At 41.4% G+C, this 26,972-nt stretch overlaps 1 protein-coding gene across 7 annotated transcripts in view; it reads left to right on the plus strand.

The window, feature by feature from the left end:
* The window catches only part of LOC138184918 (uncharacterized), a 104,803-nt gene that overhangs the window by 21,781 nt on the left and 56,050 nt on the right, over positions 1-26,972 (plus strand). For 3 of the 7 annotated variants that reach the window (XR_011174447.1, XR_011174449.1, XR_011174444.1), the window contains exons 2-4: positions 16,968-17,659; positions 18,186-18,368; positions 18,625-18,716. Coding sequence is in view for 1 of the 7 variants with exons in the window: in XM_069123382.1 (XP_068979483.1) it covers positions 18,928-19,029; positions 19,266-19,282; positions 19,435-19,616; positions 21,716-21,729 (315 nt within the window). In the remaining 6 variants the exon portion in view is untranslated. Of the gene's footprint in view, positions 1-10,656; positions 10,731-16,967; positions 17,660-18,185; positions 18,369-18,624; positions 18,717-18,864; positions 19,030-19,265; positions 19,283-19,434; positions 19,617-21,715; positions 21,993-23,464; positions 25,607-26,972 lie in introns of those variants that run through there. The other 4 variants (XM_069123382.1, XR_011174446.1, XR_011174448.1 and 1 more) reach the window with 4 other exon arrangements.

Consider the following 26,972-nt stretch of genomic DNA (forward strand, 5'->3'; position numbering starts at 1 on the left):
GGCAAGTAACGATGTTTTATTTGGAGTTAAGTTTAGTTTAACGAGCAATACTCGATATAAAAAAAACTGATTACAATATCGTCGTACGTCTTCTTCCCGATTCATACTCTCCGGCTTCTCCACTCACACTCTTTCACTTCTCAACTGACAGTCTCCGACTACTCGACTCACACCCTGTGACTTCTCAACTGAGAACGCTTATCAACCGACTTCTCCACCGACACTGTCGTTTCTCAACTGACCCTCTGACCGCTGTTTTTTTTTTTTTTTATTTATTGAAATTTACAATCAATTCTCGCATTGAGAATTTTCAGTAATTTTTTCTGGCCTGGCGCAGTGACATGGCTAATTATTTATAATAAGTTAATACTTATTATAGATAAGTATAATTTATAAGTAAGTATTATAAATAAGTAAAAATTACTTGATTTAGATAACTAATTGAATCTAGCGTTTAGGTCTAGCGGGTAGTGCGTCTTCAGCCTGCGGATCTGGTCCGACGTATCAAGTAGTCCAGTAATTAGGGGGTTTCGATGTTTCTTGACTCTTTTGCTATATCTGTCGCTATATTTTGCTATTTCCTCTTTGATTGTTGATATCTTGAGGTCGCGATGTATTAGTTCGTTGGTGACAAACCAGGGTGCATTTATAATGGATCTTCGCATGGTTAACTTGATGTTTCTTAGGCCCTTTTCCACGATACTACATACATAGAGAGAGAGAGAGAGGGAGGAATATTTGGCTGCTATCTGTGGGAAACTCAGAGTTACGGAAGCGTGTAATATTTCTGTACAGATATTATGCCTCGCACTATTGTATTGTACGTTCTTACAATTTCGTACTTTATCGCGTTTCTGTTTCTATGTGTTGTGGAAGTTTTGGGCGACCATGTGATTTTTAAAGACGCAGGGAATAAGGAACATAAGAGATAAGCTCCGAGGTGAAAGTTTTCGCGTAGCTTTTAAATACGAGAGATGTTAAGCTTACTGATCGAAAAAGTAGAGCACCAGCGTGAATGCAACTAATGAAACAACCCGAAGAGAAAGAACCAACGTGTGTAAAGATAGAAGTAAAAATACGTTTGAAAATCGTGGAGTTAATACGAACGCGATATATTTACGCATTTTCTCAACGCGACTTCTGAACAATGTGGCATTTAATTGCCGTTTAATAGCCAGCTATTAAAACGCCACAAATAAGAAGGAGAAGCGACGTATTCGATTACATTTGCATATCTGCAAAATGGTTAATCCCGAGTGATTAAACTCGCTAAGTGAATCTCCGTGTCGTTACATTTGGTCTTGAATCGAGAATGGTCGACCAACGAACGAGTTAAGCCGTACGGATGCCTTCGGCAAATGCGGCTTCGTTAACAAATGCTCTTTGTGGTCTCTGGCCACGGATTGACGAACGAGAAGTTTCGCCTAACCTCAGCCTAAACTCGCGCTTGTTAAACGAGAATGCGTGATCGGGCCGGTAGAACCTCTGTTTAAGCTGTTCCGTATTCTCTGTGTTCTACTTTTGCTTACTTTCGTCGTATTAAGATCGGGGTGGCATTTAAGATAATTTTAAGGCGAAGCACGTGACGATGTTTCGGCAAGAATAACAGTGGCGGCGTGTTCGGAATCTTTTCTTCTGCAATTAAGTTTGCGTAAGAAATTTTTCCAGGGAACGTGCCTCTAAGCTTTTTCCTAGATACGTCAGACGGATGTTGTTTCAAAGACAGCTCGTAATTCGATAGAATTCGAAAAATTCGCAATCGTGTAATTCCCGTTTTTAGATAAATCTTTTTGTACAACGCATACTTGTTAACGCTTGTAATTAATACTTATACAATTATAATATAGCAAATGCTAAGACTTGTGAGCCTTCTATTGAGATATGTATAATTTTATGTGCTAGACTAGGTTAGGATATAACCTAACAAACACGAAAATGGTACCTCACTGGGGGTAACCACCCACATGATAATCAAACAGCCAAAAAATTCTACCAAATGTCCAAATCGGACAAATTGTGAATGTAAACAGCTAAATAAAAAAAGAAAAAGACTAGGTTAGCTGCGTAGTAGTGATACTTGTACGTGAATACAGTGTGTGCAAGTATGTGTGTGCGCGGCGTCTGGAAAACAAAAGAATGTAAACTGTTCAGTGAACAGTCTGGTATGGAGGAAAGTGCTGAGACGCGTGCAAGTGTGTATCGATGAATATCTTTGAAATCCTTTATCAAATGAATATATAACTATTCTAATATAAATTCTAAGTGTAAATTTAGCGTCCCCATACCATTATTTCGGTTATTAGAATTCAAAATTCTTAACACCTTCTAACACGAAAGGATGTCTCTTTTTAATCTTACGATTATGTTCGATTAGAAGTCTGTTCACCGATTGCGTAACTCGTCAACGAATTTCGCGATAATTCTACGTAATATTACGTTGAAACTAACTAAACTAAAATCTCTGGTTTCGCTGAAGGAAGGTTCGTACGAGAAGATTAATAGGATGAGAGACGTCGGTTGGGTTATAGCAGATTCGAACGTTTAATTCAACTGTTGCTAGAATTATGTTTATACGTGGATAAAAGGAAAGGAATTTAAATTTAGCAAATGGCGCGAAATGAATTACAGAAATACAAACATTTCTGATTCATCGAGGAATGTTCGAGCATTCCTTTCGAAATAACAAACGGCCGACGATATTCCAACTTGATATCCCTTCGTAACGACACTGATTTCTCTTCCTAAACGTTTGTTTAACAAACTTCCATCGACCATTACGCGCCAAGTTAGAATGAAAAATGAGCGCGAATTATTCGCAGCCGCAACGACTATCAAGTTTCCCCTGTTGTTGCTTTTCGAAGTTATCTCTTCCGTTTTACAAATCGACGTTCTAATTGAACTACGCAATACTTCTCATTATCCAGTTTGCAAGTTTACAACGTGATAAATATGCATAAGCAACTTACCCATCCTTTCTTATATCTTGTAATAAATTTACATCTGATCCAAGCACAGATTGTTGCAACGTATTAATGCTATCAATTCGTGGTCTTGCTAGACTTATTAGATTGCTGGAAACCAGCAAACCAATGACAGCCTATCGTATATGTTGTACGCTAGTAAGTTTAAAAGGAAATTAAACTTTCTGTCTCCGAAAGAAGAACGTTTTCGTTTGTTTGTAGCAACTTTACTACAATTATTAATTAATAATAAATGGATTAAATAGATGTTGATCAAACAGGAAACGATGGTCGTTTAACGTGAACTAATCACAATAACGTATTATAATTAAGACAACTGGATAATTAATTTGCAACTCTCGTCACCGCGGATCCAATGCTCTCTCCCACGCGGACCACACTCTCTCGACAACGCTAGTGTCACGTAAACTTAAGGGTTGGTTGATGAAATAAAATAGCTGAGTCGTAACACAACTATTAATTTTGTCTTAATTAAACTTTATTATGAATTCAGCAATCACAATGTAATACACACTGAATTAACATAAATCACAATTCACTCCAACCACGTTATATAAGACTTAGTTACACTGATACGTTAAGCACGCGACTGTTATAAGGGTAGAGATCGGTAAAGATACGTTGACTATTCTAAGGATACAGAATAAGTGAGTCTTACCGACGATACTGTGTCTGAGGAAGGCTAGGGGTGGGTGTGTCTAAGGACACGGGACTATCGGATTTGTTGATGACAATTTTGGTTAAGGAAGTGACGGCAGTAGACACCGTCTCCGGTTGGATAATAAGACGGTTAGTGGACCAGGAAGGGTTTTAACCACCCTCGCGAGAAAGTTGCTAACGGAACATACCAGATGTGAGGAAAACCAACTTTCCATGTTAACACGTGGTAAACAATACACGTAAAAGGAAATTTAAGACAAGAGATACTCGCTTGGTCCGAAGGACCTTAAGTATGAAAATTCCAAGACCCTTGGTGGGTACTTACCAGACATCTGGGTGCCATCCTGTCCGCGGTGTGTGGCCTGGTTTCTGATGTGAATCGACGTTACACTAGCAACGCTATCTCGACAACGCAATTCGCATTCTCTGACTGCTCGATTCACACTCTTTCACTTCTCAACTCACGCTCTGACTGTTAATTCGTCTTTCTCCCTTAGCATCCCTTTGTCTTTTGTCTTAGCCCCACCACGCACGTGTTCTTCAGCCGCTCGTGGCCAGGATCACGCAGGCCTTTTCCGCGAAACTATTCGATCGAAGGACCGACGATACATTGTCGGGCCTGTCGGCATTTCGGCTTTCTCGCGACATTGCTTATAGTTCGCCCGATATCTCTTAGGCCTTTCGATATTACACTATTATCGTAATCTTATTATCGTAATCGTATTATCGTACACTATTTAATTTCGCACTCGTGAAATCCTAGAAATGCATTTGGCTATCACAGTTCCTTTCAGATCCATTTTCTTGTACTTTCATCTCGTACTTTCTCAACTCGCTCCTTCGTTAATCACTCGCTCGTTCTCTTCACCTATTCCGCTTTATCACTACCTAAGCCTCTATCCTTGGTCTGCTTTGTCAATACGAAAATGTACAAGCGATTCTGCCAATTTTCCTTTTAACGTTACGAAAACTCTAAACGAACAGCGTCCACTGTACGATTAATCCACGGTACCGTGTGTATCAGCTTTAAGTCGAAGTAAAAACGTCATTTCCGCGGTAATTACAACTCGCCCCATCGAAGATGAAAAGAAGAGAATCACCACCGACTTGTTTTACGGTCAAAGTTATACAACCTCCCGTTGCAATCATTTCCGAGTCCAACCGAAATCATTGCGAAGAGTCTGGAAAATCTAGAAAATCCTCGAGAGACACTGGCGCTGAGAACCGCTGGCTTAAACGAATTCCCCAAGATCCAGCGTCTTTCCCCCGACCGGTAAGTGCTTCCGATCCGAAGAGGCGTAGTCGCTAATTGTCCCAATAAGAAGCGCAAGCGGAAGTCCGCAGAGACGGCGGAGGATCGACGTTGAACGTCGTCCAGCGTTTGTCAGATTAAACGAGCAGCCGCGAAGGGTTCGCGAAAGCTAATCGCGTAACTCGCTCGAATGAACCGCACACAGTGGCTGCAACGAGGCCGGTCTCCGAGGCAGTCGCGGGGCTTTCCGAAGCCCTGGAATCGAGTCCCCAGGCGCAACCCATGTCCACGGATTCCTGCGTTTATCTTGCCAGGTTGAAGTTGCTCAGATTCCACGAGTCCCGAAACACTCCAACTTTTCCTTGTCGATTCCTGTCGGTGGCCAGGAGGCTGGAAGGTGCAAGAGGGTTGACCACGCTTCCAAGGTTAGGATCGCGACTCGAACATGCGTGTACACATATATCGTATATTCGAGATTCGTTTCGACGTTTAAGATCACCTTGCGCAGTGGCGGACGAAAATAAATTTGTTTGGTTTCTAAGTAATTTGTCTGGTAACTTTTGCGTCAGATATCTTGCATCGTGTTGCCGATGGTCACAGTATTTTAGAGTAGGTTATTAGTATGTATTATGTCGAGTCGTTTATTTTCTAAAATCGTGGCACTTTTTACTCGATTGTTTATTTACATTGAGATACGTACAATTTTATGTGCTAGACTAACTTGGCCGCGTAGTAGTGACGCACGTACGTGAATGCGAGTGTGTAAAAGTATGTGTGCGCGCGGTGTTTCGAGAAACAGACGAATGTAACTGTTTCGTTAGCAGTGTGACATGGAAGATGGCGAGACAAAGGAAATGTTGAGACGCGTGCAAATGTATATCGACGAATATCCTGGAAATCGTTTATTAAACAAATCTAAAACTATTTTAATATGAATTCTAAGTGTAACCTTAGTGTTCCTTTATTTGTATTTTGGCAATTAAGATCCGCAATTCTCAACAATTTATTCATTTGATGTAAACATTTCATATGGGATACGACGACTTGCGTGATATTAGGTTGTCCGAGAAGTGTCTTTCTTTTACGGACACGTCTTTAACAACGACGCATCTTTATACAAACGTGAAACCTAATCTGTCAAGCGTTGTGATTTTTATCTCGATAAAACGAAATGGATCATACGTAATTCGAAAAAATAATATAAAACGAAAAATATTGTGCATCCATTATTTCCTTATAAAACGAAAGAAACTTTTCGCACGACCTAATATTATTCCAGTGATCAAGTCCGTCACAATATGTTAAACGAACGTTACGTTTAAAATGACACGGAATGGCGAAACAAATGTAAAGTATCGGTGAACTTGTTAGCTGGGTTAGATAATTTAGCGACTATATCGGTGTATTCAAACCGGCAGGAATAAACACTCGAAGCGAGAACGTAGGAGGATACTCGACGACATCCCCTCAGGTGCATACGGATGTTAATGTCAGCAGGAATCGTTGAATAGTAAACATATCCGTTGAGTGTTCCGCGAAAGTAAATGAAATCAGCGGCGATGCTTCTACGTTCCAAGCTCGTGAGATTCAGTGTTCGCATAATATCAGAGTAGTTATGGTCGGTGGCAGACACTGGTTGACCAAGTTTGTAGGCAGAACGTGTCTGACAAATTTACCGTTTGCATCGTTTCAGCCTGTCTCTTACGACGTTGCTCGAATCGCGGTAACTAGACGACTGACGCAAATTCTACCTAAAGCTAAAGGAACAAGGCTAAAGTACGATACTTTATGACACGATGGTTCGAGCCAGTTGTATTTTAACTTTCTTTTGTCCGCTACCGTAGGTCGTTAAATTCGCTCGCTTAGCGTCGTTGTCAAAGACGTAGTCGAAAGAACGCCGACTTTAGCCGATACTCGACAGGATATCTCGAGTAAAACAAGATATTTTCATTAGTAAAATGTGTTGGGACTGGGGAGGATTGCGCCTTTAATTGAAATGTCGAGGAAACGATATCAATCTCGCGCGAGCAGTCGATAAATCAATCGGTGGAAGCAATTAGAATTCCGGAGAGGTGGCGTGGTGCGTTAAACTTTCGTTTTCCGTCTCGATCGTTTGACGATCCGTCACGGGGATGCGTCGTTTTTATTAAAGTTCCCTTAACCGTGGGGCCAACAGAAGGGGCTAGAAGAACGGAAGGAACGATCGGCAAACGTCGTTACCCTGCCACGACGAGGTTAAAAAAGTTTTCGCGACGCGATGGAAGTTTTTTCGCCGAGGCTGTCGCCTCTCGACCTTCGACGTCCGATATCACGCACCTCCGAAGGGCAAACGACTAGCTCGAATTCGTAACGAGACGGGTCTACCGGAGCGAGTTTGCCAGACGAAATTTTTCTATCGTCATACTCGATCAATTTAGTCCGAATCCCTTTTTCCAACTTTCGTAAACAACGGTGGAACACGATAGGATTCCCTAAAACCTGGCTACATTGCAGTCTCGGACATATTTCTACGCTTCTTCTCCAATTGCCAGCTTCGTATCTTTTCTTTTTTCTTCTCTTTCCACGTGCTTAACGATTTGCCTGTACCGCACGTCGGATAAATTGCTAGTGGAAAGTCGTACGGTAAGTACACTCTGCGTTTTTGTAGCGTAACTCGGGTTACACGTGGTAAAAGTTAAATTTGGAAAAAGTCATTTGTAAAAGGGACGAATCGTCGTTGTTGTATTTTTATAGAAACAAGGTAAATAATGTAAAAGGTAAATAATGAAATAAGGTAAAACATAAGTTAATGAGGGTAATCTGCAGAGATAAGAAAGTTGTAATTCGCAGCAAAATGTGTCGTCCAATGTCGGCCTACTTAGTAGATTGCAAGGTCTAAAGTGATTGCGGAATTTGTTAATACCCTCTAATGACAAAATCCGCAATCACTTAGTTGCCAACCAATAGGTGTAATAATTAGAAAAAACATTTTGATGGAATAGAATCGCTCAAACGAGTACGCCTATCACGATGAATATCGCGAGTGAAACGATCGATGTTTTCTTGGTCTGTCATCTTTTACACTTGATGCGACAAAAATATTATTAATAATCGTCTCACAGCATATGAAATTCTCGTTGAACGATTCTCTGCGATCGATGAACTGGTTCGTCAAAGTTTAGTTTGCTCCTTGGTAGGCTGTTTGCTTTTCTTACCTATCCATTCCCCTAACTTCCTTCCTCCTTTGAAAGGATTTTAATCGCAGCAAAAAGATCGTAAAGATTTAAAAAACCGGCAGCCATTTGTGTATACCTGGTAGCGTAGGAATAACGCAAGAGGATCACCCAATTACCTGAAAAATAAGGAAAACTCTATGGGAAGTAACTTTTGTTGTACAGGGAAAGTCTTGGAAGTCTGACAATGCCGAGAGAAAGAAGAACTACAATACACCGGAATGCGTTGCTTAGCGCTGTAGTATTCGTTTCGTTTTTCATCTACGGTGCGGTTGACTAACAGTTAACCGAAACGACAACTTGCTTTGACCGGCGCTCTCCTATTTGCAGAAGATAGCACAGTCTTTCCACCGAGACGACTTTATTGGCAACGTTCGAGTCATCTCTCTCTGTTGTTCGTTTGTTGTCTCTTTATCAGGACGTGTTCTTTCAAACCTTCCCGCGCCGTACCACATTAGCGACTGTCAGTTCGACGCTCGTCTCGATCTCTCTCATCCGTAGCCGGTAGCATAGCTGCTTTAATTCTAATTTAATTTATTTCTTCTTGTATCGCGACGACGTCCGAGCGATCCTTGCCGCTGACACTATCTCGATTCACCTCACAATCGGCTGATTCTAAGCAGCCACAACTCCCTCGAAGGAGCTGAAACTCCAGCTTTTTCCAAATTTCCCGCTCCCTTGGAACAACGCTCGCAGCAACGTAGCAGCGGTCGGCTAATTTCATTTCGCCGCTGAACGCAAGAAGACGCCGTGTTTCAGCTAGAAAGGGAAGCGTATAACGAGGACGAGTACTAGTTGACAGGTAGGTCACGCTTCGCAGCGCGTCAGTTCCTCGTAATAGTAGCGGGTCCTCTGGGAAGGGTCAGAGGTTCCGTCGAAAACGCTCTAAGCGCAGTGAGGGGCAGAAAAGAGCGCGGCTGCGACGAGGATAGGGATGGAAGGAGGGGTACGAAGATACGAAGGTTGGGGTACCGTTGCTGGCCGTTCGAACGAAGCGACCAATCTACCGGAATTGAACCCGCGGATCTTTTTTGCAAGGCGAACATCTACCCTGGCGCGACACTTGAGGCTGGTCTCGCGAGGAACGTGGTCGGGACATGTGCCAGAACCCGACTCGATGCCGGTCTATGAGATTCAGACGACGTTGTGACGCGGCGATTGGAGGATTTGGTTGGCCAACGGGGAAATTATACGAATAATTACGGAGAGCGATCGAATTTTCTGCGCGAGGAAAATTCAGAAACTCGAGGCAGGGAATTGTACGGACAATTAACCAGTCGGCTGTTGCGACCGCTTTGAAAATTGTGCACATAAAATGCGTCGCATAAAGTAAGCGGCGACGAGTACACTCGTCGAAAACGTTTCCGATTGAATGGAACCGAAGCGTTTTATCGAGAGAGCTCCATGTACGTGTGAAACATATGGGAGCCAGCCGTTTGGAAATTTCAACGTCACCTTCGCGGCACGTTTCAAGGCCGGAACGCGAGGTCAGATACGCAAAAGCACGGGAAGCCTCGATACGGTCGACGAGTTCCGTCTCGCACATTTTTTCGTATCGTTCTCATTTTTCCAGATGCTTGAGCGCCTTCGGTTAAACTGAAAATACTGTGCCTGGGGATGGAACCTACACTTACTGAGCAGAGCAGATGAACCGAAATACGGATTCGCGAATATCCTGAACCGTTGCGCATGGTGCGATGGTGCGATCGTAAAGTGGCGGAGATGTTCGTTCGATACAGCCCGCTGTATCGCTATATCGCCGTACAAGTTGGTTTAAACCTTGCAATTAAAGATGCAAGTATAGAAGGATGTCGGCGATAGCAGTGGACATGGAGTACGGAAGTGACGTGCAAAGAATGCAGGTGAGGCCAGAAGAATTCGATATGCGGCGAAAGAGTATGCGTTTTGGTCTACTTCGTAAAGTACTTCCTATTTCTGTGACGTGCTTTACGAAGTAGTCCAAACCGCTATAATATACAGGGTGGTTGGTAACTGGTGGTACAAGCGGAAAGGAGGTGATTCTACGCGAAAAAAGACGTCGAAAATATAGAATAAAAATTTTTTTTTTTTTTTAATTTTTCCATCGAGACAACGATCTACAGTGAGGTGCGTTATAACGTACCGCACGCGTACCGAGCGAAAATTCAAAGTCGATTTTCTCGAAAACAAAGCCTCAAACGAAAAATTTTTATTCTATATTTTCGACTTCTTTTTTCGCTTAGAATCACCCCCTTTCCGCTTGTACCACCAGTTACCAACCACCCTGTATATAGTATATAATATAATAAATAAGCCGAAAGGCTTAGAGTTGCATAATAAATGATAATAATTGAAGTGTTATTGGGCGTGGTGCGTTAAATTATCACTCGGTGTTTAGGTCGACAATATATTTCTTTACAAGATTCTTCTTTGGATCGCGTCGCGTATCGCTCTCGGTTTCGCTAGTCAATCTCGCTGCCCGGTTACAACTCGACTTTACCGCTTCCTGTTTCAAACCTAACTGTCGATCGATTCTTTTCTTTTCGTCGCCCCTCAATATCCCCACTATCCACGCGTTTAGGCACTTCGCTTTGGCGATATACGTTGTTGCCGAGTGCCGCCACATAATAATTAAGCCCGAGAACGGTAAGTTTCCCATCATTCCGTGGCGTCCGACTGGAAGAATTGAATATCGTGAAAAAGAAATGCGAAACCTGTTGCGAAGAAAGCCACTTCGTTAGAGGATAAGAGTATGCGCCAGTATTGCTTCTCGCAGCCGTGTTGTATCTCTATTTGCTCGTCTTTTCGACTGTGTAATTTCAGCCGTCCAATCCAGCCAACTCGAACTTCGCACGTGAAAATTTCATAGAGAAGAGGAGACATCCGGAATCGAACGGACGTCACGGGATGCATACGCGATCGTTGTACCGCGATTCAAGACTCGCTCGTGCTATATGTATACGTACGTATATGGTTAGCAGAGAAAGGCGACGAGGAAGATCTGCGAAAGGCAGGGGACGGCGGATATTCCCATGGCTCGGAGAATAGATTGCTTTCGCGTGCACGCCGGTCCCCGGTGGCAATTTCTACCTCTTCGCCAACAGACATGCTTGTATCTCCCGCGGAGCAACGGTCGGCTATATCCAGAGATTCACTTAGCGCGTTTCGATAACGCGACACGTTCCTGAATACGTCTCAGCGATCAACGAACGTGAGATTCCGTGGAGATCTCGTTCTCCGCCCGCGAACACCCGTTCCGGTTAACCCGACACAATCGGATTTTCTGTCCCCGACTTGGAGATGATTAGAGCGAAAGATTGTAGCTTCGGGTGTATAATAATTTGTCACGGTTATAGTATTCTTTTCGTTGTATTTTATAACGGGAGATCGTAGTCTCGGGTGGCTATAATTTCTTCCTTTTCGTTTCCAGAGGGAAAATCGTTGCAGAAATCTCGATTTAACTTAGGGACGGTTATGACGAAAGATTGTTATCTACGGTTAATGATGAAATCGTGACTAGAGAATATTTTTTTTTTTGCTGTGGATAATTAATATTAGTATAACAAATAGTAATTAATGATTATAGAAGAAAGGGTAGAATAAGACGTGGTAAAAGCGCAATAGGAGATTACCAGCTATAGGGGAAGATGGCGCCGTGGAAAGCAAACAGAAGCACGCTGCTGTGTAAGCTTTTAGTTTGATGAAGTGATAGTAATTGATTGCCACAACACTAACGGTAATTAATGGTAGCAGAAGAAATAACAAAAAAAATAGGGTAAAAAGGTAAGTCTCTGTAAATATACAACTGAAAGATAGAAAGATAATGCTGCTATGTAATACAAAAAAATAATTCTCTTCGCCTTAAACTTGATAAACCCAGCCCTGAAAACGTATAAATGCGTTTACATGAAACAAGTACGTGTGTTCCAAAGAAAGTGCACTGTGAGTTCGCGCGATAGAGAGAAACTGATTCAAACTAAACTAAGAAATCTGTCTATTAACCTTTCCCCTCTTCCGTTAAAAAGCTCCAAAATTCACTGCGACGAACTAAAAGAATCTTAAAGTTCCGCTTCGCTCTTAAAGAGCCGCGCGAACAGCCGTGCAAAGAAACGAGAAAAACAAATCTAGCTGGCCATCCTCGAGGAAAAACACCAAGTCCATCCGGTCGAGTTGCTCGTTTTGTTATTGCAACTTGTTGCGAGTATCGGCTCTACCCGACAAAATCAACCACTTTTCCCTGGCGCCCGGGCCACAGCCGGTGCACTCGCGAGTTTCGTACAGTGGAGGCGGTTCGTAGCCAATTTACAAAGTGGCCTCGTCGAAGGCGAAACTTCCATTGGAAATGAATCGTATCACTGGGCGGTCCTTCGATCGCCGATAAACGAACGGAAAGTTGAACGAAAGTCGTCGACGACGAACAGACGACAAAAGGCTGGTCGATAGAAACGCGTTTTCCCTAATCTCGTCGACTCGAGTGGCACTCCGACTCGTCAAGGTTCTTAACCCTTTGGCGATGAAGCACGTGTACGGGGTGGTTCAAAGTTATGGAGTTACTACCTGCTTGATCGAACGGGTGGCGCGAGGAAAAGAGAAAAAGAGATCATTAGAATTCAGATCATTCGATATTTCTAAATAATTGAAATTCTAAATTGGAAAAGAAGTTAGTTGTAGTCGTTTTCGTGCTAGAACATTCTTAACGAATAAATAATAATTTTAACGGTCTCGAGTCTCTGTACGATTTAGAAAAACGATATTTGTTCGGTCTGAAGGACCTTAGCTAGCAAATTCCTCAGATATACGATGGGTCCTTAAGACTATTAAGTGTACGCAGTAAGGATGAGCGGATATCTGGTTCCCACTTGCCCGCGGTGTGTGGCCTGGACTAGGTAGAGTGTCGTCCGACGTAACACAGAGTATGTGTTATAATATTTGGTAGACGAAACAAATTTTTGTTTAGCTCCCTTTCCCGTAGTTGCGTTCGTAAAAATGTGTAAATGCATAAAAATCCGCTGTCTGCTCATTGTAATATTTAGTGGGTCTTCGCAGTCTGGTGTGTACGTAATTGTAATCTCCTTTCCTCATCAGTGAACGAAGCGTACGTACGCTGTTGCCTTTGTGTAATAACGAATTTTACGCTACTTGCATTTCAAACTCTCCCTTTGTCCACTCTATTAAAAAAAAGAAAAATGAATTATTAATTTATCAGTCTCATCAATAACGATATTAATGTGTATAATTCAACTATCTGTTAACGTTTAGTAAGCAGAAATCATGCTTCTTTATACTCATTGTCCTCCAAACTTTCTTCTCATCCACTCTAGTAAAAAAAGAACAGATAAATCAATATTTTATCAATTTCATCAATGACACGAATATATATTCAACCATCTGTTAATGTCTACTAACCAGAAATCATGTTTTTTTTCTATACTATCGCTTCTACGTTCAGCCAAAGTGAATGCATCTTTCTTTGCAGTGAGAACACGCTGCATCTAAAAGGTTAACAGTTGCGTGGCCGATTGAAGCCCTATAGCGTTCCGCGCCCTTATCCACCATTCTTCCGGCGTCTCCGACAATGCGGCAGCTATCGACCGCGGACGTTGGACTTTAAAGTCGAGGAACACGTCAGCAATATCCTGTTCGGTAGCCTCCTTGAACCAAGATCGTCGCGCGCTGCTGCCGGGGATATGACCGACTCTATAAGGGACGTTCGTCCCCTGCGAACAAAATATCCAGTCTGCTTTCGAGGGATCGGATTCCTGTCCGTTTTTCTTTGTTCGGCCGTGATTCTTAAACACTAGACATGGTTAGACACGCATTAACACTTTGACTGCCACACCAAAAACACGAACTGGACTGCACAAAGGACCAACGACAGGCAAATCACTTTGTAAAAATTAGAAACACTAAGCGTATTACTAACTATTGAACTAACACCCGTAAAAGTAGTCGATGAAATAGAACGAAGCTGCGGTCAAAGCGGAGATCGCAATAGCCAATTGTAGAAGATAGATTCTCGATTATCGTGCCTTGTCTCACATTTCATACGCAAAAATGTAATTGGGCCATTTTTGCCTCGGACTCGCGGTTGCTTCCATTTCTCTTTCGCTACGATTAGTCTGTCTTCGGTAGCTTGTTTCAACACTTTGACTGCCACGCCAAACTCACGTGTTTCGCTCAGGACACCACGGGAGTATTTTTATTATTCGAAGCATATAGTGGCAAAATAACAATAAATCGACGATGTAAGACAACGTTCTTCCCCGATGGACCGTTTATCCTATTGGTGGTCACCCGTGACCACCATTGTGCCTTGGTAACAGTTGATAGCGACGTATTATAACAAGGCTCCGTTTATTTCAACAAACCATTCGCTTTCGTTGTTTCGTCGTAAGCAAACCGTCCAGAATATATCGTTGAAACGTGTAGAAGATATTAGTAAACGGTATTTGCTCATTCTGTATATAATAGTAAGGTATGTGCACACTTCTAACTTCAATTATACGATTACAAAGCAGCATTTACGATTATTTTCTAAGCTGTGTTTATAATAATATTCGTAGATTACCCCTCAAAGATATGGATGCAAACACATGCACCGTTAGACGCAAGATTCGTTCTCATTTTTTTTTTATCGATGTTCTAACAAAAATGTTTAATTGTTCAATGGGGCACTTTTTGTTTCAAAGTATCTTCTATTTATCGGTTATATTCACAATGCCCAAACTGTCAATTTCCCTACAATTTTTGCAATTACAAAAAGTTAAAGACACCGTGGCGTCGCGAGAGAAACCGTGGCCGGTCATATATGACCAACGTGGCAGTCAAAGTGTTAATATCATTGATAAGATTGGCAAAATAACAGTTGACCTTTTTTCAGTACACTGGACAAGAGGAAAGTTCAAGAGGCATAACAAGATAGGATTTCTGGTAAATGAACGTTGATAAATAGAACACGCGCTAATATTCCATTGATAAGACAGGTAGAACGTTTGATGATTGACTTTTTTTTCGTAGAATGGACAGAAGAAAAGTTTGCGAGTCATTTGTACACTTTGTATGGGACAACTGTGTCCAGGTGAAACGTCGAAAAAGGATGGTTCTTGCGCGCGTCGCGTCGGCGACGTGGACTCGACGAAGAACGCAATCAATGCAGTGATTTCTGTAACAAAGCGTGGATCGCGAGGAGCTTTTTGCATTTGCTAATAATACGTAATTCCGCAACGGAAAGTTTTCTGTATGAAATATCCGCGTCGACGGTAAACTTTCAGTCCGGTTATCAGGCGAACGCAAAGGGTTAATTGCGTAGCGTAGCACACCGACCACGAAGGCATAAAATAAAGTTCATAATTGCATTCTCTTTGGCCAACGTCAGCCAGCACCGCTTCATTTCTTTAATTCGTACAACTTTCCAAACCCCTTTCATCGTCTCTACCACCGTATGCCCGCGCCGTTTCCCTCTGTGAAACAGAGAAAAATCTCTGCTCGTTAACGACGATCCTCGTTGCATCGTGAAAATACGATGTTCTTTTTTCTTGATTTTTGAACGATGTTGAATTTGTAATAAAACCGCTAGAATTCCATTACACCCGTGTTACTTCCTGTGAAACGGTTTCTGGCGTTAGTTGTAGTTGGCGCTGGGTTGAGAGAAATCTTGTTAGCCTGTTTTAATCATTTTTTCTAATATTTCCTTAGTAACGCGATAACGCGACAACGTAGAATATTATGTTGCCATTAGGTTGTCCGGAAAGCGTCTTTCTTTTACGAACGTGAAACCTAATCCGTCAAATGTTGCGCTCTTTATCTTAATAAAACAAAATAGTACACGATTCGGTAAAACAATGTGAAACAAAAAATGTCGTGTATCTATTGTTCCCTTAGAAAACGAAAGAAACTCTTGAGACAATCTAACGCAAATGGGTAAAAATTCCAGCTCGGTAGTAAACTGAGCAACCAAAGACAGACGTTCGTTTCATCTGACAAATATTCCGGTCCTTTACGTAATATTTTTACAGATCTCGTTGCATTCGTCGTGTACATTTTTACTTGCAATGATTTCCCGCAAATGAGATCCGGCGTTGTAAAAAGCAGAGCGAGGGAAGGCGTAAAAATCGTGGAACGTCGGAACGCGATTGGAGTCGCATCGAAGCTCGTAAATAAGAATTTTCGCGCGCTGTATACTAAGTTGGAAAATGCCAGCGAAGAGTTGGTACCACCCATGAGACTCAGGCCCTCGTGAATCGTAACACGTGTAACTATACGCCAAGAGGGAAATTCCTGCTGGTGCAATAACGATCCCCGACGAAGGAACCACGTGGAATACTGTAACAGTGTAACACTTGGTTGGGGAGAACCATTGAATAGACCATAACGGTAACCGTTATCGTTACCCACCTAGCCGACCCGATACGCTCAATCAAACGGTACCTGTTCCTCGGCCATGCTGCTTCTTACTTACAACCCCTTATTCGTATCTCCAAATCGTCAGGGTTGTCCTAATTTAACTGAGAAATCGATACGTTGAATATCATCTAGATTGTACGATTCCTGGCTATTGAAAATTTCCATCCTATTTAGAGGATTCAAATTTCCATGTTGTTCGTTCATTTGACGTAATTGCGAAGCGTGTATGGTTGTAACGATATTTACGCACGCTAGCAGAGTTTATTAATTACCAAGATCATAGACAGAGGTATTAGACGCTCGAAGAATGTGCCGATCAATACGACGAATCGAAAGGTAGAAGATTATTTTATAGAATTTATCTTGGAATCCACGATCGTTCACGTTGGTACTTCGATACGGTAAATGAACTTACGCAAGCAAGAAATTTATCTTTCCAAGCGTTCGATGCTAATTACATACTTTTTGTCTTTCGGACAGGGAGCGGACATCGACGTTAAAAAACAGATAAGAAGAAGAAGAAATCGTTTTCGCATTCAACCCAATTGCGGTTTGTCGCGACAGATTCCCTCTATCGAGCTTTCGGATACCTAGAAGGAATGAAACTACTGACTAAAATGTGCCTACCAAAAAATCCTGCTGCCAAAGATCGTAGGATGATTGTTGCCAATATCCGACTAATAGACGTGCGATTAAAATCTGAAAAGAAAGAGGACAAGAAAGTTTAACCAGTCGTGCGTTCAACCCAATTCCAATTTCTGCGAAAAAGCTTCGCCATTGCCGGCGAACGTAGCGGTTTAACGATACAGGATATACTTTTTCTCGGAACGTTTCAGCGTAATCGAAGAAACCGATGCCAGAGGCGATCAATGCGAACTGCTCGCACCCGTACATATGCATCCCACCTCCCCCGTGTATATCCGTAGAATGGTGCCGCCAGGTTTCCGAGGTTTCCATAACGAGAATCTACCGGACCCTTCGGTGCCTCCAGACGAGGATCACAATTTTCCCCATAACATCACGTGCCGTTCAAGCCGTATCCATGGGACCGCGACGAGATAAGAACCTCCAGCGAGCGAGCCTCGGCATTCGACGTATTGAATGGGCCTGTCGATCGCCAGCAGGGGGTCGGAGAAAAATACCCTCCTCGCTGGACCAACGAAATTTATCAGGTTCGTCGCGAGGCTTGATTTAATTTCCCCGCGCGGTCGTCGGGAAGTTGGAACGATTGTTACGATTCAGTACACTACGCGCTTTGTACCTCTGTTTTATTCTCTTTTACTCTACGCGATGAAACTCGCGCGGTAGATAAGATAGAAAAATAAGGGTTTTCGAGATAACAGAGTCGCGAAATACGTACGTGGAATTGAGTTCTTCGTGGCTTTCGCTTTTTCTCATTCTACAGTTATCGTCGATTACGGGGTAAAGGTGTATTAGAGAAATTAGAATTGTCATAGGAACGATATGAAATATTCGGTTAAAGTCATTCCCGTTCTATCTGTATTTCGAAGATAAAAGTCATCTGTGATATTATAAAATTATCTAAAGATTAAATATAATACTAGTTAAGAATTAAGAATTTCTTACTGTTTACTGTTTAACGAATTCTGTGTTATAATTAATAACGATATGTAAACTAATTATAAGACTGTATTTGTACAACGTATGATTACAAAATATTCCACTTTATTTGAACAGATTAAATTAGCGCGCGCAAATGTCGCGTGCCAGCTCGTGTCACCTCCCCACCACTTTACTAAACGTATCTGCGACATGGGGTGCCATTGTTCTATCGAAAATCGTCGTGTTTGGATGTGTAACCTTGCTCGATGCGCTTCGCTGTGCCTATTACCGTGTGTTACGTACTTCCATTGCTATTTCGTAAGTATTTATACGCTATTATTAGCATTGATTCGTTAGTACACTTTTATCTAATCGTTTATTAAACATAGTTAATCGAGTTTATTAAGTATAACAAAGTTAAACAGTTCTTGGAGGTTAGTTTACAATTCTTCCGTTAGTTGTACTGTATATCGCTCGGTTATAGATAGCTTTTGTTGGCAACTTTTAATACAGGATTTTAATCATTTTAACATTATTGATTTTAATCATTTTCAATCGTTAATCTTCCGTGCAGATTGTTGGCTGACGCGTGGATAACATCGAAAGAATAACAATACCGTATGATGTCACGGGCGATTAACAACCGATACGACGTTCAGCTATTTCGTAAGTATTTGTATGCTCATATCAGTTTCCTTTAATTACTATCCGTTTGTTTATACGTAGTTATAGTAGAATCAAGTAGTTTCTCGAAGCTACATTAGTCTGTTTTTGTTCGTCGCATCGAATTAAACTTGCACGCGCAAATGTACAGGAAAATATTTTGAGCAAGCTTGTACCACCTGCTGCCAACCGAGTCGCATGGTATACCTATGCCATGTGGAATGTTATTCTACTGTCGAAAGTTGTGGTATTAGGACGTAACCTCGGACGCTTAAAGCACGTCGGTAAGCTATTAACTGCGTATCGTTGCGAGTTTGTAAGCATTTACATGTATCTCTCTACTAACTTCATTTCATTACTGCGCGTTTATTTAACCTTTGCGATAAAGATAAACACATTTTCGAAATAGTCTCGCTCGTCCCTTCCTTTGATCGTATATTTGACTGTTCGTGCGTTATCGATAGCTTATATTACGAACTTTTAACATAAAACTTCGATTTGTTTCTAGTTATGTTCTCTTTTTTTATTCATAAAAATATTATTTTTAAGGAGGTAGAGCACGATAAAAGGTAATGTTTCTTTTAAATTAAACAATCTTTTCTATCAAATACTCTATAATAACTATTTTATTTATATATTTCTATATAAATAATATAAATATATATATATGAAAATATTTTATTATTATACAAGCTATTATACAAATTGTTCAACATTTCAGAGAAAATTGCAAGTGTCCCAATACTTTTACCCGACGATATACCCGGTCTGTGGTTATGTCATACAACAATGGTTTCTACTCCGCAAGTGTAACGTCCGGTTTCGTTTTCACGCTTCTTACGTTACGTCGAAACGCGATACCCAGCGACGTCGCCGGGTTCGGTCCGCGACATTCACGCTCAGGTATGCATATACACCTGGGAAACACGAGAATCCACGACTTGTCTCTCGAAACGGAACGATCGCGAGTCAATGGTGAATCGTATAAAAGACTCTCGCTCTCGATCGTCGAAAGTTTCGACTTCGTTTCAACTTCGTTACAAGCTTCCCTCACGTTCGTGGAATCTCCTGTTTAATTTCTTCTACTCGGCGTCCGCCAGCTCTCCAAGTTTATATTAAATGCCGGAAATTGTATTTGGGAGTTGTAATCTTCTAGGAGTAATGATAACTTGTGCAGAATATTAAGAAGCAGCGGTTGAAAGCTCCAAAGAGTTTATGTACAATGTTCGTGAAGAGTAATCAATGATGAATCTAAAGTCAGTTGTTCTCAGAATGCAACGTAATTTCGTATTTGACGGTAAGTTAGTTCTCTAGTTGTCAGATTTAACTGCATTTAACTGCATTTAACTGCACGAGTTCAGTCGTTTTTCGTAAGACTAGCTTCGATCTCGAAACGTGTGTAGTAAACGTCTCGAAGGGAAATGAGATAAATAGAGGAATCGATCTCTAGGAAGATATTAAGAAATATCACGTCGTAACACGGAGATTATCAGTGGTATTAATCGAATCCCATGGTACGGAACTGTAATTCTTTAATTAGATTAAAATCTTTGTCAAACAAGAAGCCTTTTAATCGAGTTAAATCTGTTTGAGAATCAAACTGGTGGATATTTTTACGAATTAAAAATTTCCATCTCTCGGACGTTTTGCTACGTGTATTATAAAATTCTACCTCGTACGTATCAACTTGAAATTTTAATTACTTCGTTTAATTCAGATATGCCTATCACCCTTTCAAAAAGATAATTTTCCAAGATCCTTTTTTTCATCCATTTGCTCATATTATCCAATTGTTCATTATCCATTTCCAACCCTATACGTTTAACTTATATAAAGCAAAGAACGATACTTTGCAGAACATCGTAAAAATAAATTGAATAATCCTTAGATTTTGTTCATAGGGAATCCACATTCGGTTCTCCATCGAAGAAAATTGCGAAACGATTGGCAAGTACTCGCAGCCCGCTGCTAAACACGGCGCCAACGACCGTAGTGCTTTTCGTCGTTCGCCAATATCCCTAGATACTTCTATATAAGAGGTGGTTAAATGGTAGCAGCAGAGCGGATCTTTCGTCGTTGCGGTGCACCGCAATTTTCGACCTCTAATTTTATGGTTTTTCGTGGCGGACCCAACGGAGAGGAGGTCTGCCCTCTCAACCAGAAATCCCGCACGGTGAAATACCTTTCGCATACGTTTACGTACGTGCAATTATCCTGTCGGTTACGCCGGTACACAGCGATTATTTTCTTGGCGCGTCGCGTGACGAGCATCGTCCTTTTTTCTTACCCTTTCAACCATTCGACGATGGACGAGAATCTTCTCGATGGAGCTACCGTGCCAAAGTATTGTGTTTCAATGTTTATTTTTTTCTTTTCTTTCCTTTTTGGTTGGTTGGTTGTTTTTCTGACAAGTTAACACTCGCGCGTGTTCAGCTTCGCAGACGCTGTAAAATTGAACACACGCAAGCGCGAATTTGCAGAAAAGATCGACGGTATTCGTTTTATCGCGATTTCTCCGTGTTTGTTTAATGAAAATTTTAGGTCGATCGACCCCTCGGTGAAGGGACAACGGAAAATTGAAAGATCAGCGTCATAGCCGACCCCATGAACATTTTTCATGGCTTGTTCACGGCTTGTTCGACGAGAATGTTCGTTGCACGATTTTTCAGAAATAGCTATCAGTAAATTTAATAAAAAAGCCGGAAACTTTTTCATTGATTTCTAATATAACATATGGCTGTCCGCGCTTGCCCATCCAATCTTGTTCGGCTTCAAAATCAATAAAAATGTTCACCAGGCGCAGATGTACCATTTTTTGGAATTTTCATTCGGTGATGACTTTTTCTTTTGAAAACTCGACGAACGAAAATTGCTGTCGGACAAGTGTGCATATATCGTGGACAATCATATCCCGTTTACGAATCAATGAAAAGTGTTCATGCGGGTGCTGATGATAAATATTGTCATTTGACGATAACGCTCTTTTTTTTTTTTTTTTTTAGAGGCGGAGAAATGAAAATTTTGTTTGGACAAATGTGGACGATTCGCGGACAAACGAGTACTGATTGTATTTTTTTTTTTTGCGTGTAAATTTGCACTTGGAAACGCCAGTTTCACGAACCGACTGGCGCAACTACTATTAGGTCTTTGCTTCCATACGATACTGCAATAGTTGCTACTTATTCGAGCATATATTTCGCATTCTTATTTTCTGAATTCTGGTAGTGATTCAAATAATAATTGTCAATTAAGCTAGATGAAACAAGATTTCTAATAAAAATTATCTGACACTTTAATTACGTTACGATATTAAAACACGCAGAAGGAATTCGGTAGCATTGGCAAGTTATTTTGTTCACCATGTATACAATTTCGTAGTTTTATATACCATAAATTTTCATACAATCAATACTTGCGTTAATTTAAAAATATCGCTGACTATGGCCAAGTTTGTTAATAAATAGAATAATCCACTATTTTCTTTTACGATAAGCAAGATCACTGGCGAGAAGTGGATCACAATGTGCAATAGGACGACATCGCGTTGCAAAATAGCTTCCTGTAAACGGTCACCGTGGAAATACTGTAAACATCGACGGTCAAGGATTTTCCACGTCTTTTCCCCAATGGCGTTGCTCTATCGATTATCGGCAACGTGTTTTCTCCTCGTCTTTGCTTCGAGAATGTTTCACGTTTTCGTATCCGTAGCAGCTGGAAATAAATTTCCATTTTTAGTGGAAACACTGCGCTGCGACTTTGACCTTGCAGCTACTCCACGTTTCTATCTTCGTCCATATGACGTAAGTTTATCAACTTTCATAGTCGTTCGATATTTCCAGGTTTAATCGATGAACATTCATTCGAATTGATACAGAGCGGTGTGCAGACGTTTTTAGCCGGACACATCTTTCAGCTTGCGTTCCAACATCGAGGGAAAAATCTATCCTAAACTTTTGCACGTCGCTGTACCTATACGTACGCGGATGAAATAGTTCGTACGATAGAAAGGGTATGGGTGAGGTATGCAAATTAATTGCGTCGTGTATTATACCGTAAGCTTAATCTTTTAAGCTTCTTTGCGCTCTATGTGCGCTTCTCGCATGTGCATGTTAATTGAAAATCCATGTGAAGCAGCAGTTTTCGCCTGATTTAACGAACTGAGATCGTTTTCGAGACAAATATTCGCTGACTTCCACGATTTGTTTGCCGTGTTTAATTGCGCTCGCGCGTGATCCACGTACCATTTTCAGTGCAAACCCGAGCCTCCACGTTGAACACACCGATTTCCACGTAATTTTATCGGAGAGTAACTCGTCGATAATTTTTAGTACGCGAGTATGATCGATTTGCAGTAACGATACTGGAATAGCATAGAACCTCTTTCGTGCTGTACACGCAACGATCGTAACACGAGTTACTCGTTAATTGTGTTACTCTGTTAATTATTTATTAATTATCTGATCGTCCTATACATTCCGATGCATCATGTTTCTCCTGCAAGACGCCCGACCGATACAAAAATTTCTCTCGCAGTTCAAAACGGAGTTTCATTGCGGTAGAGTGGAAAGAAAAATCGTCGATTTAGCGGAAAAGTGGCGCACTTGGAAACTCGTCGGTTTTAAGCTACATCTTGGAAACTTGATTCTAAGAACACTTATCGTTTTAAAACTAAATTGTTATTATCATTTCTTTAACAAAGTTACGCGGATCACCTGTAGTTCGTAAAATTGATAAAATTTGTAAAATTTCAGTTCAGTGATATCGGTTGGATCGTGAACGAGTTCCCAGAGTGCCGTGTCGGGGCGAGAGAAACGCCTGGGTCCGAAACATACTTTTTAACCCCGAAAAAACGGTGAAAGGTATCGAATTCGTTCGAATAGCAATAAATATTTGGGAGATCGGAACGCCGGAAGTGAATCGTATAAAATACGTATTGATTAGAAAGAGGCGGCCAGAGAGGTGGGGCCATTTGTCCATTTAATGGCGAAGATCTTGACAAAAGGTCTACAAATCCCTCGTGGAACGAGCGGCGCATCGCGGGATAAAGGAAAGTAATGGAAAGCGGACAGTAAATCTAGAGCAAAGCAGCAGCGGCAACTTCCTGGAAAATTTCAAGTATTTATAGTTGCGCACGTAGGCAGCACCGAGTGCCAAGCTTTGGTAAACAGTAACCTGTTTCGTTTATGTCGGATGAAAAGGCGGCGAGTGTATCTTTTATGGTGTTTCAAGGTCTCCGTCGCTCGTGCGTCCATCGAAACGTTATTATTATCGTTCGTTTTATTTAACCAGTTAGTTAACCGCGGAATTTAGTTTTAGAAATGTCTCGTGAGATTAGGTGATGGAGTGTATAAATGAATACGATGCAAATATAATTGATGATTAATTAATCCGTCAAATATATATTAATTTTAATCAACTAGAAATTCTCCTGCGTAAAGGTAATAAGTTTTTAGCGATGAATCAATCAAAGTTCGGATGCGTCAATTTTCTAAATTACACGCTGTGCAATTATTTTACTTTACGTTCATCTACCGATATTATCACTTACGAAGGTACTTTCTTTTTTCAACAGTTGACAGAGCAGTGTTGTTCTACGTTGAAGTTAGCGTTGGAGTGAACTATTACGTTTTATGTACGCCCTATAGGTATCTTTAAGAGCGATGTTACACGACGTGCTTCTGTTGTCCTACTTTACAATAGTTACGGCACTTTTTCACGACACCTCGGGAAAGCTTCGTACAACGTACGATCTACCTACTGTATATTCTTTTATGTATTTTATATGTAGTAAGTATGTTTTTACTAGCAAGCGATAACGCTTTCTTACGTCTACCATATACGTACTCGCATACATATACGTTGCTCGATGGCATTTCGTTAAATTAGGTACAATAATATAGGACTTTTTTTATTTATTTAGAAATATTAGAAATTAGGGTTTCCAGTGATTTCTATCCTATATGATAGGCTTATCGATCGATAGATCTATTTACAATGGATTAAACAGGAAACGATGGTTATTTAACGTGAACTAAATACAGTAACTAAGACAACTAGATAATTCACAACTCACAACTCACAACTGATAGTTTACAACTCATAACAACTCGGCAATTCAACTCTCGACTACTCACAACTCGACTCCTCGCCATTCGACTGTCAACTCCCAACTACTGAACTCGACTTCTCTCATTCCTCTCAACTCACGACTATCCCACTCGATTCTTCATGTGACGACCACCCGGTAAAAACTGTCGAGCCCTTTTGACCTAACGGCACTTAGGTCTCCTCGCAATATTGTTTATGGTTAACCCGATATTTTTTAGGCCATTTGTCCACGATACTACAATAACGTATGCCATTATACAACAAGTTGGTATTGTACCTTAAATTGCCCACTCAACTTCTACTATGTAACCATAGCAAGGTAACACGAAATTAATACAGTACCAAAGAAAGATTTGGAAGATTCTGCTGTCAAAATCCATCGCATCTATCCATGAACGATATTCATAAAAGTGTAATTAGCTCGCTTGTCCCGTTTAGTTTAAAGAGGAAAACGCAAGACAATATCAAAGAAGGTTCCAAAAAAGGAAAACAGCTTGCCAGCTTTGCGTGTTTCACTCTGCAGGTATACAGCCCTTATTCAGCCGTAAACCCTCACCTGGTTAACCCGATATTCACGGGACCAATCACGGCACGTGACGTTGATGTTTCTGCGCGTTTCACTTCCTCCTCCTCCTGCTCGCTTAATTTTCCAAGGGAATGTATAACGATCGGTCGTGAAAGAGAAAGGAAATGGTAGGATGTTCGCGACGAAGACGTCGAATCGGCGAAATACGAAGAAAGGCGCCGTAATTATTTCGCATTCGTATCGAAGCGGGAATTGAAACGAGAACACGCGCCACCGGTTGCGATAGTTTCGCGCCTGTGCGCACCAACGCTGACGATACGGCGCGGAAAACATTTTTCTCTCGGTTGAGCCGTGTGGTCGTTACGCAGCGAACGTCTTGCCGGTAAAAAGGATACTTTTGTAAAAATCCACCTGGCGCTCATTGAACGGAGAACGACAAGAGGAAAGGAAAGAAATTTCTCGAGTTATTGTCCGCCGCAGTAGAATGGCCTGCGATAAGTCAGACGTCGAGAGCGCGTTCTTCAATACGCTGGATTTCGCTTCGTCAGAGCGTACAAATCGCGAGATTCTGTTGCTTGAACGCGTGTTAACGCGTTGTTGTTTTGGTTACTTGATATTTAAGCCGGTTGTCGTCCCTTTTTTTTATTGTTAGATAATAGCGAATAATTTTGTCGATTTGAAGAAAGATTTACTCGAGTTTTTCACCTCTAACTGTATACTTTTGTAAGTTGTCGATCCATTAAGCATATTACAATTTATGTTAATGATATGGATACTTCGATTTCTTGAACTTTCTTAAAATCAGTCGAATCTAAGTGGAAGAAAGAGCGAAAAGACGACGCGCAATTGTACGCGGTGAATCAGTGCTCTCGCTTCGCCTTCAATCTCCACCGTCAGTGTCTCTTCCGCTGCTTCTTTTCCCTTCAAATTCTTATTCGCTGCTCTTATTCGTTCGTACAATTCTTATTCTTATTCTTCGCCTGTATCCTCTTTCTTTGTAGCAGAATGCTTTCTTTTGCCAGTTAGTCTCGGTTGATCTATCCTTCTTATTGCCTTTAGCGAGATTTTAAAATTCATGTACTTTTCCCCTCCTACATTTCCCTCCCTTAATCTCTCGTACCTTTCCTTCTTCCGTCCTCTCCCACGTGCTATCCTCGCTCGCTTTAACTTGTTCCGTATTTTCCATTATTCACGGTGTTCCATATCCTGCTACGTCCCTAGCAAGAGCTCTAGTTTCGTGCGTTTCCTCCAGTCTCCTTTTCTATTCGTTTCGTTGTTTCCCTTCCGATCGTCCCTCCGCTTCGCCATCGGTTTCTCCGAGCGTATCCACGTTCGTACACTTACGAATTTCCCTTAAACGCTGTTCGCGTCGTCGGCAACGTTAATGCTGACGAAGATCGGTGGTGGAAATACGAAAGACGCTTGTTCCGTGGGATCTCCTCTCGGCCTGGCCCATCGGTCTTGTCCGCGACGATTCGCCGCTGTATTTCCTCGTTTAGGAAATTTAACGATGATAAAGCGGAATGGTTACGGACTTGGGAACAACAAATTAACGAAGAGAGAATAAACGAAGGCTCGCGGTCGCGCCCTCTCGCCTCAGATTTCATTTATGCCCTTAATCTAAA

Source organism: Bombus flavifrons, chromosome 11 (assembly GCF_040668555.2).
Source record: "Bombus flavifrons isolate JBK064 chromosome 11, iyBomFlav1_principal, whole genome shotgun sequence".
Classification (NCBI taxonomy): domain Eukaryota; kingdom Metazoa; phylum Arthropoda; class Insecta; order Hymenoptera; family Apidae; genus Bombus; species Bombus flavifrons.